Here is a 14,830-nt window from a genome sequence, read left to right as displayed (position 1 = left end):
CCAAAATTCAACATTAATAACTTAAATTTAGCATTATCAGCCTCGCGCGAGCGCGCTCACAAGATCTCCCGGTTCTTACTTGTGAATACAGTTCACTGGAGACTCGCACTAAACGGATCATTTGAATCAGCGAGTTGCCGACTCGAGAACAGCTGCAATCGGATTATTCTAATTCATGAATGAATCGTTTGGTGCGATTTGCGAACCGATTTAACGGGTTCACTGAAAAGAATCAGTTCGTTCATGAATCAGACACCGCTTTTGCGTCTCGGAGCACATGATAGATTATAAGGAGTAGGCTAACGATAAGTTTTACGAAATGTAGTGAAGTAAAAAGTACGATATTATGCTTTGGAATGTAGTAAAAGTAAAAGTAAAAGTTACTCAAAATAAAACTACTGCAGTAAAGTACAGATACTTGAAAAATGTACTTAAGTACAGTAACGAAGTAAAACTACTCCGTTACTGTCCACCACTGAACCCAATTACTTGTCTAAAGAAAACATCATAAAGATAACAGAGTGGCAAAATAATTTATGAGGTGCATCACAAACACAAATCTGCACGCACACACAATCAAAGTTACAGTATGTGCGGATGCAGGCACACAAGCCATTTTCATTATGGAGCATAAAATCACACTCCAAAGACCAGTGGAGGAACAACTGCAGTAAATGACTGTAATGACTAGAAAGAATGGCCGAAAAGGACAGAATGACCAAAAATAATAGTATATATTAATGAAAAAAAAAACAGAGTTATGCTATTCATTAAGAAAGAGAAAGACAATGTTTACTTACAAACTCTCAAATGGAAAATGGATTTAAAGATACAGAGTTAATAAAATGTCACTTGGGAACAAACAAAGGGTCAAAACTATCCTTGATAAAGCTGAATGAATACGAGACATCTTATACTGTAAAACATTCAAAATGTATAATAATCATAATTTGTTATATGGTAAAAATGTATAAATGTTAAAAATGTTATATGTAAAATGCAAAAAGAAGACTTTTGGAGCCCACTGTATTTTAATAATAACTCTGACAGCATTGCTTCATGGAGCCTTGTTCATGTAGGTAAGCTGATTTAATATTTGATCATGACCAGATCTGTTCAATCCCAAATACACAGATTACCACTAAAATGCTAAGAGAAGTATTATTGTTTGGCATAATCATATTTGTGCATCCATCAGCATTTTGCTTAAAATCAAGAGAAAGACGAAATACTGCAGCCTCTGTCTGTCCTGTGTACAATAATATCTTTTTAAAAATTAGTTTACAATCATTTTGTTGGCTTGATTGGTTTCCTTATGATGCCCTTGAGATTTCACCTACTTACAGAGAATGAATGGATTCCTGAATGAAATCTTCCACTGGGATACAAACAGTGTTTTCTGCTGCACTAAATTCCAGTGCTTATGTAAAAACGGAGAGGCAGACATGTTTGTTTTCACTGAACGTTCATTTGAAATATATTAGCATGAGACAGACAGGATGCAATGACTTCTTCGTAAATCTGTGAGCATGGCCTTAAGTTAACCAACTTCCAGCTTGTGAAATTTGAATTAAGAAGTGCATCCTCACACAAGTCATGGTAACTCTCAAGGTAACCTGCGGCACAGGCCTGCCAGACTTTCACATCTAATGACAATCCTCATCCCAGCAAAGAACAAGCGATAAACAATTAATCTCCTCTCTGAATTGAAAAATATTTTTGATCAGTGATCTTCCATGACCTGCAATATGAATATCAGTTTTCCAAGACCGAGCCGAAACCTCTCCAAATTTCTGAGGAAAGTGAAACCTTCTCGAAAATCAACTTAAACAGAGTGGTGAACCACAAAATGAAGCCTGCCCGCATAGCTTGCAGTAATGTGCACTACTTTATACTCATTAGCACTCATTAACACTTATTAACACTCATTCCCACAAAACCTACAGCTAATGGTTTGATAAACGTAAGCAGAGTGCCTGCGCTAATAGAAAAACTACAAGGGTCGATGCTTAAGATTTTACGGATTTGCGTGTTGACAAATGTCGCTTAGATCTGCCCTGAAAGTTCACTGATGCAGTTGCAAAACTCACTTATTTTCATAAAAGTTTAATGACTTCAAACTACAAGCCATTTTCATTTAACATGAGTTGAGAAACTTTGTTATAAAAGGCAGCAAAAATCATTCCAAATCAATAAAGCACCATGGTTAAGTAAATAGCCTCTAATCCTTTCACACTCTTTTCATTTCCTTTGATTGATTTCCTGAAATAAATGAATAAAAAAAGAAATCAAGGAATAAATACAAGCCTTACAAGCTGCGTTCATTACCTTAATACAATAATTCTGCCATGGTTCAAACCTCTTTAACGTTCCCTGTGCCAAAGGGGAACGCAGATGTGCAGAGATGGTTTTTTGCACTTTTTTTGCACTGGACTCAGCAGGAAACGGTTCTGTTATACCGCTCGCTGTCCTCTTGAGACCTTCACTGAAGCATTAACAATGTGATGTCCAAGGTCTTGGTGAGGTTATTTTGTGCTGTTCCATTGGCTGTTGGAACATTCTTAGAGTCTATGCACACAGGTTTGATCAAGGCACACTCAATGTTCATGCATAGTTCAGCAAAGTACTTGTCAGAAATCATCGACACTTGACATTTGCGAAGAAAATGTGAGTGGTGCTTGCCTGTGCAAATCTTGCCTCCTTAGAGCCAGGGCATTGTGGGCGGTTACAAGAGTGTTGCTATAGTTGCTAATGTCTGTGCTGAATGGCTGTGTTCAAAGTCTACACACTCAGAAAAAAAGGTACAAAACTGTCACCGGGGTGGAACACTTTCAAAAGGTACTAATATGTACACTTTGGTACTAATGTATGCTTTCAAAATACTAATATGTACCATTTAGGGGAAAATAAGGTATAAAGATACACCTTTTGGCTTTGTACCTTAGAGTATCTATCTATCTATCTATCTATACCTATCACCAGGTGAAAATTCAAATCACTTAGACAAGAAAAAGCATAACTCATCTTATAATTTGAGGCATTTTAAAAGTTATTATTTTTTATTTTATAATTATATTTGGTAACACTTTATTTTGATGGTCCCTTTTGAACATTCTGTTGACAATAAGTAACATTGCACCTACATGTCAACTAACTCTCATTAGAGTATTAGTAGACTGTGTGCTTAATATCTGCTAACTCTTTATTGTGATGGTCTCCCAACATTCTACTGACTACAAGTAACTTTGCAAGTACATGTCAACTTAATCTAACCTTAACCCTACCAGTCTACTAATACTCCACTAACACTCTAGTGAGACTTAGTAGATATGTAGGTGCAACGTTACTTATATATTTTAATTTCAAGTGAGAAATAAGCATTTGTAATAACTAAATATTTTTTGGTTATGACTACAGCTCATTTGAATTTGTTCTAAATTACTATGTTATGATGTCTTAGAAATGAACGAACGAACGAATGAATGAATGAATGAATGAATGAATGCCACTGACTGACTGAACATTAAGGTAGCTTCTGGACACAGATGCTATTTTGGACATCTTCCTTATCTAACCCATCTGGTTCTCATCAACCAGATAGTAGAGTGCTCCATGACCTTGACTGGATGTGTCAAATAAGAGAGACATCCAAAATATGCTGTGTTGGGTGTATTCCAGATACTGTTAGAGAGGATTTTGACTATACTTTGCTGTAAGACTTCATTATAACCTCAAACATCAGTCTCTGTCAATCAACATCTGCTAGAGGCCATTCGCTTCATAAGAGCTTTACGAATCGGTAAGGATGGACAGCTGCTTCCAGAGTCTAATGAATGCAATAAAAAATAAATATACAATCGGAGCATAAAAATGCATCTTGAATATTGTGCAATAGTGGTTTGCATATATTAGCATTATAAAAGTCATTATTTGAGACTGGTTAATATTTTAACATCACAGTGTATAGGTATAAGGGAATTATCACCTATCGTACAATTTGCTGGAAGCCATCAGTAGTATTTCAGTGTCCAAAGTGTTAAATGACTGTTTAGCTGTTGTTCTCGAGGGAAGACACAGTTCTTGTGACTGATAGCTTTGTTTTTATGGTTCTGTAGTGGCGCTTTGAGAGTCACTAATCTTGCCTTCCTGCTTTCAGGACTTTAGCTCACACTGGTCCTCCAGAGAGAGAGGCTTCATCCATTGATTCTTTTTACCCCAGTTACTTCCAGCCATTAAATATTCATTAACATATGCATTTTACCCAATCTTAGCCACCGTACTTGCTATTATTAGTCTTTGCCTTTTCAGTCCAGTATAATTCTTGGCCACTATAACTTGGCCTGCATAAGCAACAATGATTTCATTCAAAACGGCAGTAGGTTGCAGTAATGCATTGCATGGTTAGTCATCCACCTGTAAAAAAGTACAAACCCACAGGTAGCAGAAAGCCAACTACACAACACACAGGGGCGGACTTAACCAATAGGCGAGGTAAGCGGCCGCTTAGGGCCCCGGGGAATCAGGGGGCCCCATCTGAAATTGGTGAAACATATTTGGCAAATCCACCGTGTTAGAGCGCCAAATGTTCACTCACCGCTCAAAACGGCGAGTTTTTGTCAGGTGCGGAGTTCTGCAAGCTCGCGAATCCTCTCATTATAACAACGTGTAGATATGATGTAAATAAGAGATTAATTGTGCAGTGTAGAAAGCTTATTAACGGAACGTCGTGAGATCGCAATGAACTGAAGTGAGTGACAGCCTTTAGTGATTATAAACAGAGTGCACTTTGATTGCATCCTAAGCTGTTTTGACTGCCTCAGAACAGATATATTCACCTCAGTACAGAAATTAGTGTGTTTCAAGTCATAATTTTATTTGTCTTGATGTTTCAAAATGACTCTCTTGTGTACTTTTCCTAGGCGCGCTGCCGCGAACTGCCGCACACTTGTATAAATGCACGAATGCAATGACTGGACATTTTCTCTTAATAGATTACATTTTCGATTTGTTTCTCGGCATACCCCACCTTATGCCTTAAGAATACTTGGAATACGGAACGAGATGCATGGGATAATTTTTATGACATTTGAGTCCGTTTTGTAAAAGGATTGAAGAAGTTTACAAATTCATTAAATGGACAAGTGCAAGCATTTTTTTTATAATGTCTTCTTTTGTGATCCGGAAAAAAATAAGGTAGCTTAATATGGCTTTAGAACAGCATCAGGTTGACTAATTATTTACTTAAGTTGTGAAGGGGTAATAATAAATAATAGTTATAGCTATAACCTATGAGAGAGAGCGAGCGAGCAAAATAAGGGTTAGGCCTAAAAGAGCATATGGTTATTGTGTTGGGGCCCCCAAATCACTAAGTCCGCCCCTGAGGCCCCGACAACACAAAAAGTACTTTAAAGGAGAATGAAAGAAGAAAAAATCTAACTCTATAGTGCTGTGTGGGCTATGCAAGCCTATTAGCTCATGGTTCTCTACATGAGCATATCCGCACATCCTTCATGCTTGAGAACTTGAGTGAAAAGCCTGCTAAAACCTTACAAAATTAGCAGCAAGACAGCAAAGCATGGTATAAAGTTTCTGCTGCGTCACATCTAGTTAATAGAAAACTTTAGTGTATATTACAAGATGTGTGCAAGATTGCACTTGACAAAAGTGCTGTAATATTTATGTGTGCCCCAGTGAAATCTTTTCTCACTGGCAAATCTTTATAAATGAGTGTCAGTGGATGTGTGGTTCTCAAATTAATGTTTTTCCAGTAATCAGAGCCAGAAGCATCCTGCCTTTCAAACACATTCTTACAGATTTTTAGAGCCATGTGCATTTTGAATGCAACTTCCAAAAGAAATTATTTGGATTTGAAGTAGCACAATTATTATTGCAGGCACCTTTTTTTCCCCCCCAAAATGCTGTGGGGAAAAAAACAACAACACTCGCAGTGGAAAGTGTGCCAGTCAAATCAAGTCACACCTCCTGCAGATCAATTGCTTTAAACAGAAAATTCTGTCAGCACCTACCTATCCACATATCACTCAAAACTCCTGAGATATTTTTTTCCCTATGCAACAAAAAGAGCTGCTGTTATTAAAGTGCCAAAACTGCTTTCCATTCAACAAAATTCATTAAGTTCAGTTGCAATTTTACTTGGTTTATTTAAAAAAAATCATTATTTACCTGAATTATGTGGGGGTTTGAACTCCTTACGCAAAATTACCAAAAAAAATAAAAAAATAAAAAAAATGCACCCATACGTATACAAATGTCATATACTGTATATATATATATATATATATACAGCGGGTAAAATAACTATTGAACATGTCACCATTTTTCTCAGTAAATATATTTCTAAAGGTGCTCTTGAAATTTTCACCAGATGTCGGTAACAACCCAAGTAATCCATATATACAAATCACCTATATACAATACAATACCAATCACCTGACTTGAATCCAATAGAAAATAAGAACTAAAGATCAGAGTTCATAGAAGAGGCCCACAGAACCTTCAAGATTGGAAGACTCTGTGGAAGAATGGGCCAAAATCACACCTGAGCAATGCATGCGATACAGGAGGCGTCTTGAAGCTGTCATTACCAACAAAGGCTTTTGTACAAAGTATTAAATAAATTTCAGTAGTTCAATACTTTTTCCCTGTCATTCCATTTTATTACACATAACTTAATTTCTGAAATTATTTGTTTTGTTTTATTTGTATGTATGGATTACTTTGGTTGTTACCGACATCTGGTGAAAATGTCATGTCAACAGCACTTTTAGAAACATATTTACTGGGAAAAATGGTGACGTGTTCAATACTTATTTTACATTTTACTCGCTGTATATATACATATATATATATGACAGTTTATATAGTATAGACATACAGTTCTTAATTCAATTGTAATGAATTATAAGAAATTTATTTATATAAGAATCATGTTATATTAGAATTAATATATTAGAATGATTTCTGAAGGATCATGTTACACTGAAGACTGCAGTTATGGCTGTTGAAAATTTAGCTTTGGCATCAGAGGAATAAATTACATTATAAAATAGAGAATAGTTATTTTAAATCATAATATTTCACAATAGTTTACTCTATATTTGAACAAATAAATACCGCCTTGGTGAGCATAAGAGACTTCAAAAAATATTTAGCTAATAATCTTACCGACTCCAAACTTTGAACTATAAGTATGTAAGCCATGCCCTAATTATTATTACAGTAAACACAATCTCAGTTAGAGGTATTGAGTTGGCCTTTAAAAATTGCTACTGTTGTGTAACCACTTGCGTATGCATGTCATTTCTGTTTAGCAGTTGTGTTGAGTTTGTTGTACGTTGCCTTAGTCTTTAATATCTTACAGAACATGGCAAACTAAATGTGCTACACAAACCGGGAGTGGAGTGTCGATAAATAATTCAGGGAAACGTGTAAAGAAGGCTGTTGTATTCCACATTAACAGTAATGCTTAACAACCGCAATGTGCTTTGTACATCCCAAGGTTACTGCTGATGATTGCTACCAAATTGTGTTAGAATAGTGTGTAGAGGGAGAGGAGTAATTGAGCTTCTTTGCACAATAAGACCAATCACATGAAGATCTGCATGGCAGCAATAACATGTCACACCTCAACACCATTCACAACCGTTCCCCCAACCCTCCCCTCCAGAAATACCACAGGAAATGCAAACGCATCTTGAATATTGTACAACAATTTATATAGTCCTTTAAGTGGCTGCTTGTAAGAGGTGTGAATTATTTACAGTAGAAGCCAGAGGAACTGAGAATGGCCCTTTCACAGTGGTCAGTCCAATCTGGAGGAAACCGTCAGAGGCAATTGGCGAACTCCGTTTAACACCGAGTCATAATGTATATATGAATGCCATTTTCATCCACCCCCACCATCTCAAATATACTTCCAGTTTACAAAGTCCAATATTATACAACAGTAACAGACAGTATGCGACCATAGGATACATTTCAGATGTAGAAAAATGTAAGTAAAATGAGTGCCTGATCTCCGTTTCTGAAGGGTCCAGTCTTAATAACAATGTCTGACCCAATGTACAATGAAACTAAAGCAGTCTGTTGTGGTCAGATAACCAGAATGCATTTGATTATTCTGTCAGTGTTGGTAAAATATAAGCAAATCTTCTATGGACAGATGGGATCTAGAAGCTAAAAAACATTTAAATATTAGCAGCTCGGATTAACACCGGAAAAGCAGAGAACGGAAGCATTTAGCTGAAGTGTGTGATACTATCAGCTGACCACTTAGTCGACTGTCTGTGTAGATATGAGGCTGAAATTAATGGAAGGGCTGCATATGAAACATGAAACAGAGAGCCATCACACAGGGTAAAATGAATATAAATATTAGAAAAATATCCATATATCTCCAATCAAAACATGCTGACATTAGATCCAACAGTGCACCAACAGTTGTACTGCATTACATGAACTAAAAGCTTATCGACCTCTTAGATGTCTTACTATTGGAGCCCTCTTTTCTTTGCGGCCTAAGTGGCCTGTTGGGATGTTGTAATATAGTGCATTAGTCTCGCTGTTCTATAAAACATTCATCCAGTGGGACAGTGTGATTTCGCATCAAACCAGTGCAGTCTTTCCAGTTGGCATCTTCATTAGAGTTGACTGAGAAGTAATTCTTATTCATTTTGAAACCAAGGAAAACAAGTTTATTTTAAAAAATTTAAAAATATAATCTCTGTTCACCAATACGTAACAGCGGCCTTCTTAATATTTGCTCTATTTGATTATAAAATCAGTGTAAGAAGCACAAAGCTAAGTTCTGTTAACAAATCCTTTGATCAGGCAAATTCAAAAAGGGGAACAAAAGAAAACGCTGTCATGGGAACACTAGGAGCAACATTACTTTAATTGGAGATTGATATGAGTTAAGCATACAGTATTTGAAGAAATGAACAAGTAAAACACGCTGTCGCTAAGACATTTTTATAATTAATATTTCAAATAAACAATACAAAACAAAAAATAGTTAAGTTAGAAAAGACAAAATGCAAAAGAGCTATAACTATTGTCCAACACTGAAAAGATGTATGACCACTCCACAATGCTTTTGAATGACCGTTACAGTACCACCTTATGAAGTAAGAACCTGCTAAAATCCATCCAAGACTCTATAGAATTAAGGGACCTTTATCCTTTTTTTTTTTGTACTGTTGTTTGTTGTGGAAAATCTACAGAACACACATTTTCTTACACATTTTCAGGGTCATCATAGTTGGGTAATAATGGTGAACCTACAACAAATATAATATTTGTGTTCCCATTTGCTCCAATTTCTGTAATTTAATGCCAAGGTAATATAATACTTTCTTATTATTTCGTCAGCACGAGCGCGGCAAAAATGACGCGAATATGGAGGAAATGATGGCAGATGGAGGATTTGGTTTTCAAGCTAAAGTAAAGTAAAAGACCACTTCTTAAACCAGAGAAGATGAACATGCTGGTATTCTTGTGGGAAAAAACAGGCAAGCATTGTCACTGACAGCAAGTTTAGTTTTACTTTTCTTTTTGTTTTCATTTTGAAAAGCTTGTTATCTTTGCTGTTTACCTCATGTCCTATGGAGGCTTTCTTTCTTTTTTTTTATTTATTTGATTCCTCAGTGTTTGCTAAACATTCTGTAATTTATTAGTCAGTATATAATACAGCATGTGGTGTAGTCCTATATGCCATTCCTCATCTTATTCATTTTTGTTAATAAAGGTTATGTAAGATAGTTTGTCATTGTAGCCTACTGTTTTCTTGTTGTTGTGCTGTTTAATTAAGAATAACAATGAATCCATCTTTTGTTTTATTCTTTAAATGTGAAAGGTGTAGCCTATAGATATGAGAAAAACAGACAATTGTCATTTCTTGTAAAACGTGACACCAAGATCGAAAGTGAAAGTGAAAGTGAAAGCATCCGAAGTCCGGCTTATAACATAGCAAAAGAGGAATTCCAGTTCACAAAATTTAAATCACAAATAACAACGGTTTGAATGTTGAACACTTTCGTTACCATATATCTATAAACTATGATAAAAGTTCACCAGGATGCATTGATTAATCCCATATTGTAGCAACAAAAAAAAAAATAATAATAATAATTGCGACCAAATTATGTGCTTGTGCGACCAACTGAGAAAGTTAGTCGCAAAAGAGCGACCAGTGGGAGGAATGTGTCTAGAGCCCTGATTAACTGTGTTAAATTATTCTTCCTGTCATTCCAATTTAAATTCTAATTTAACTTTATGTGAGGTGTGGTCAATTCAATTCAAATTCCAACTATAGAATTAAAATGGGGAAATTTCTTTTCTTGGTAAACATGTCATATAATCTAAAACATTTAATGATAAACATGCTAGGGGTGGAAGATATGTATAAGTTTGTGAACGACGGCTGTTTAAATCCTGTTGAAATCTGTGGAGCATTCTGCAAGTGCAGAATCCATGCAAGTCTACTTAACAGTACATATAAATCCGATGTTCAAAACCCCCTCATGATTCACCATGGAGCATGGCGTAAACTAAGAGGGCATGAACTAGCATCCAGCTTCTAGAAGTGAAGTACTGCCCACAACAGTTCCACATTTGCACAGGTCATTACACAGGAATCAACTGTTTGTTCATATGCCCCTCACAAATAGAACACAAGCCAACAAACTGTGAAGCATGAACATAATCACACCATTTGACCACTGAATGTCAACTACTGTAAATATCAGACCCTAGATAAACGCATCCAGTGAGTAACACTGACAAATGGCTTTGTGCCATAATGAATAGAAGACATCCATGTAATCTGTATAAGCAAAATGAAAAGAATAGCCTGAAGTTATTACCAGCTGCCTCCTATAGGAACATCATGGATTCTGCAATATTAATAAATGGAGAAATGTGCATTTTGAGTTCCACCTCAGTTCAAACGTGCTTGGCTTCAGGTGTTTTCAACAAACCTCTAGCAAAAATTAGCCTAAGTCAGGTGGTCATATGCACTGATTCCTCCCTTTATTTTATTTTTTACTAATCCAAACAGTCTTCCATTAAGTAACAGTAAATCTATCATTGTAATCCATGTGACGTCAGGTGAAATAGATTTCCCAGTCAGTGCTTTATAGGTATAGCCTTCATTCCATTATGAGCATCCCTTTGTAATATTCTGTAGGCAGAAGGACGCTGAACTGTAGGTTTCTATGACAGAATGAACAGTTGACATGAGCAGCTTAACCTACATAAAATTCTGTCAAATGGAATTTAATAACCTCACATCATATGTCCTGTTACTGTTTAATCACACATCACATTTCATGGCTCCTCTTTACATTGAAACAATGACAACTATTAAAACGATGTCCTTGACTGCCTCTGACAGCACAATAAATAAATATGAAATGGCACTGTCAATTAGTCCTCAAGCATTAAAACATTATGTTAATAAGAAATGACACTGAAATATTATGGAAGACTGAGGTTAAATGCTTGACTATAAAACAGTTATTGATGATATTAGAATTTTCAAAAGGACAAAATTCATCAAATAATTCTGTTTTAAGAGGTTTCTGGACTAGAGAAAGTTTCTGAAACTTGTAATTTATCTTTTTATTCAAAACTTTACTGTGACTAAAAAATTTAGAAAAATACTGTGATATTACATTGCAGATTATATAATATTATATATTACAATGATATTACATTAAAAACAACAGTCTACAATGCATTTTTACAAAATGCATTTTTATTGTTAAAAGGTAATGTTTTTTTTAAACATTCGTAATAATCAAGGCAATATGTTATTATTAAAATTATGTTGTTTATAAGAGGAAAGTCTGAATTAAGTATTTTATGATAAAATATTGTTTAAATGTAATAATAGACTTAATTGATTAATTGTTGTGTTATGTGTTAATCCAAGAGTGTATTGTATTGGTAAAACTGTTCTTTAGCAATGGCCACAGCTGATAAAAAGGCCACTTTTGTTATGGGTCATTTAATTTGTTCCACCTGTGTCATTAGCTAACTGTATCAGCCAGTTCAGTAACATACAGATTTTAAATTTAAATACGTTGACACATCAACATAATATAATTTAATGACATATAGTTATGAATAATACGAAATTATTCACTAAACTGACATACAGTGTAAGCCCTTGTGACAACTAGCCCCATACATACGTTGCAGTAACGTTTACACAGTGATAGCCACAGATCTTTATGCTTTGCTCAAGCAATGCATCTCCTAGTGATAATGATATTTCAACACGTCCCATCAGTATCAGCCATCCCGCCTGGCATCATGTTTCATAGAAGGCAGCTATACATGACCACAGGCTACTGATGCCCCACAATGCACCTGTAACGCAGGAACTGTCAATTGACATGTAAGCTATAGGGCCTACATCACACTGGATATTATTGGGAATGAACATCCACATCTACTATCTACCTCGCAAGGTCACGACAGCTCCGTAAAGGCTATTGTACGTAGCCGCTACGTCTGTTTGTCTTACCGTATACTCCCTGGCAAAAAACGCCTTCAAATAGTGCGGCCAATAACCACAGGAGAGCAAAGATAATATCCATCTTCACGTTAGTCTGAACATATCCAGCTCCTCAGGCGGCGAACAGTTGAAGGCAGTACATGCAGTCCAAATCTCGCAGCTCGCGTGACCGTATCATCAAGAAACAGCTGAAGTAGTGTCTGTCAGTCAGAGATGTCTCGCTAGTCATTTCTTGCCAATTCAATGCAGATGTTTTCACCAAATTGGTCTAGGCGGAGATATAAAGCTGTGACAGATGAGGAGGACGAGCATCAAACCTTCAGAGCGGCTCTCCTCCTCACACCTTCGCCGGCATTAAGCACCGACGCGACTGGCGAAAGTGAATGACAGCGCCATGGGAAACACGCGCTATTAATCGGTTGCGCGCGCTGGCATCCACCTCTTCGACGTTCCCAAAAGATAACACTGCGGAATTCAATGCGAAAAATAACCAATAACCGACGAGACCGCCGCTTGCATCCTCTTCGTGGTTACAGGATGCCGGTGAGGCAGAAAGGTACGCCGATAAAAGCTGCTCCTATAGTAACACTGTGATTCTTCGTCTCCAGCGGATAAAAAAAAAAAAGATGAAATCCGTTATTTCATAAGAGCTGTGTGGGCCAGCTTTACTTCTCGGAAGTCTCTGGCCCCTGTTTGAAAAAAAAAACATGACACGTAAACAGATGTGTCAGGATGCCTATTTTCAGGATCAAGCGTAATTTAGACTGGATGAAATGTGAAGGGTGGCTGGGAACGCTGCGCCATACGTACTGCGCTGGAACGCCGGAGCCCAGCTGGCTGACTACGTCAAAGAGAGCGTGAGGGAGTGAGCGAGCGAGCGCGCTCGGATCTCATTTGTATGAGAAGCACTCTCGTGCTGAGAACGTTCGCAGCAGAGCAACGTGAACTTCATTATAAATTAAAGGCCGCTAGTCTAAATGGTATACATGCTTTCCGACTTTCGTTCGTGCGTTTGCCGTTTTTTCTCACTGAAACGGAAGATGATGTAGCTGCTATTAATTTCGCCGCGCTTCCTCCTCCACTGTCGACTTTATAACTATCAAATAAATGATTTTTCTTTCCATTACCAGCATCTCGATCGCAACAGCGCGAGTGGCTGCGAGGCTATACACTGTGAAACATTTTGTCATTAACTCAGGTAATGTTTAATATGCCAATAGGCTATATTTGAGCTAATGAAATCTGTTACTGTAAAACGTACTGATGATGACACGCGTGGTAGAATAGAAGGCCACATGACTACATGTATTATTCAGCATCACTGGGTTCACTAGCAACCATGAACAATGATCAGTGACACTGAAAATAATGCTGTAAACGAACTAAATAACTAAAATGTATCTCAAAACACTCAACTGTACAACAAAAATAAGTCAAGTCACCTTTATTTATATAGCGCTTTTAACAATACAGATTGTGTCAATAGGAAAATAGTGTGTCAATCATGCAAAAGGACAATAGTAAACACTCAATTTTAAGTTAAAGACAGTTCATCATTGAATTCAGTGATGCCATCATCCAGCTCAGTTCAGTTTAAATAGAATCTGTGCAATCAAGTCAACAATATCGCTGGAAAATAAGTGTCCCCAACTAAGCAAGCCAGAGGCGACAGTGGCAAGGAAGGAACCAAAACTCCATCGGTGACAGAATGGAGAAACCAGGCTCAGTCGGGGGACCAGACGAACCAGCAGGTTGTTCCAGCAAAGTCAGATTGTGCTGAGGACTCATCTGGTTCCTGTGGTCTTGTCCTGATGGCCGTCTAGGAGACAAGGTCTTCACTGGGGATCTGTCTCTGGGGCTTATCTAGTTGTCCTGATCTCCGCTGACATTCAGGGCTGTAGAGGTCATCTCTAGGTGCTGATCCACCATCTGGGCTGGATCCGGGTGACTGCAGTGACCATCTGATCTGGATACAGACTGGATCTGGTGGCTACGGTGACCTCGGAATAAGAAAAAAGCAGACTAATATTAGCGTAGATGCCATTCTTCTTGTAACAACAAATACATTGTGTGTTATGGGAAGTGTTCCTGGTTCCGGTTGATCTAATTAATGCAGACTAACAATCCTTTAACGGATTTGAATATTAGAAATGTGTTAGTGTAATGTGTAAACCACGTTAAAGAGATGGGTCTTTAATCTAGATTTAAACTGACAGAGTGTGTCTGCCTCCCGAACAATGTTAGGTAGATTATTCCAGAGTTTGGGCGCTAAATAGGAAAAGGATCTGC

At 37.1% G+C, this 14,830-nt stretch overlaps 1 protein-coding gene across 2 annotated transcripts in view; it reads right to left on the bottom strand.

The window, feature by feature from the left end:
• LOC107719530 (MAM domain-containing glycosylphosphatidylinositol anchor protein 2-like) overlaps nucleotides 1–13,332 on the bottom strand; it is a 157,590-nt gene extending 144,258 nt beyond the window's left edge. For both annotated transcript variants that reach the window (XM_016526951.1, XM_016526952.1), the window contains exon 1: nucleotides 12,551–13,332. In XM_016526951.1, coding sequence (XP_016382437.1) covers nucleotides 12,551–12,623 — 73 coding nt within the window. In that variant the 5' untranslated portion in view covers nucleotides 12,624–13,332. The remainder of the gene's footprint in view (nucleotides 1–12,550) is intronic.
• Nucleotides 13,333–14,830: the final 1,498 nt, after the last annotated feature.

The sequence above is a fragment of the Sinocyclocheilus rhinocerous genome, unplaced genomic scaffold (assembly GCF_001515625.1).
Source record: "Sinocyclocheilus rhinocerous isolate Xijiao unplaced genomic scaffold, SAMN03320098_v1.1 scaffold2889, whole genome shotgun sequence".
Taxonomy (NCBI): domain Eukaryota; kingdom Metazoa; phylum Chordata; class Actinopteri; order Cypriniformes; family Cyprinidae; genus Sinocyclocheilus; species Sinocyclocheilus rhinocerous.
This window is presented reverse-complemented; position numbering and strand designations above follow the sequence as displayed.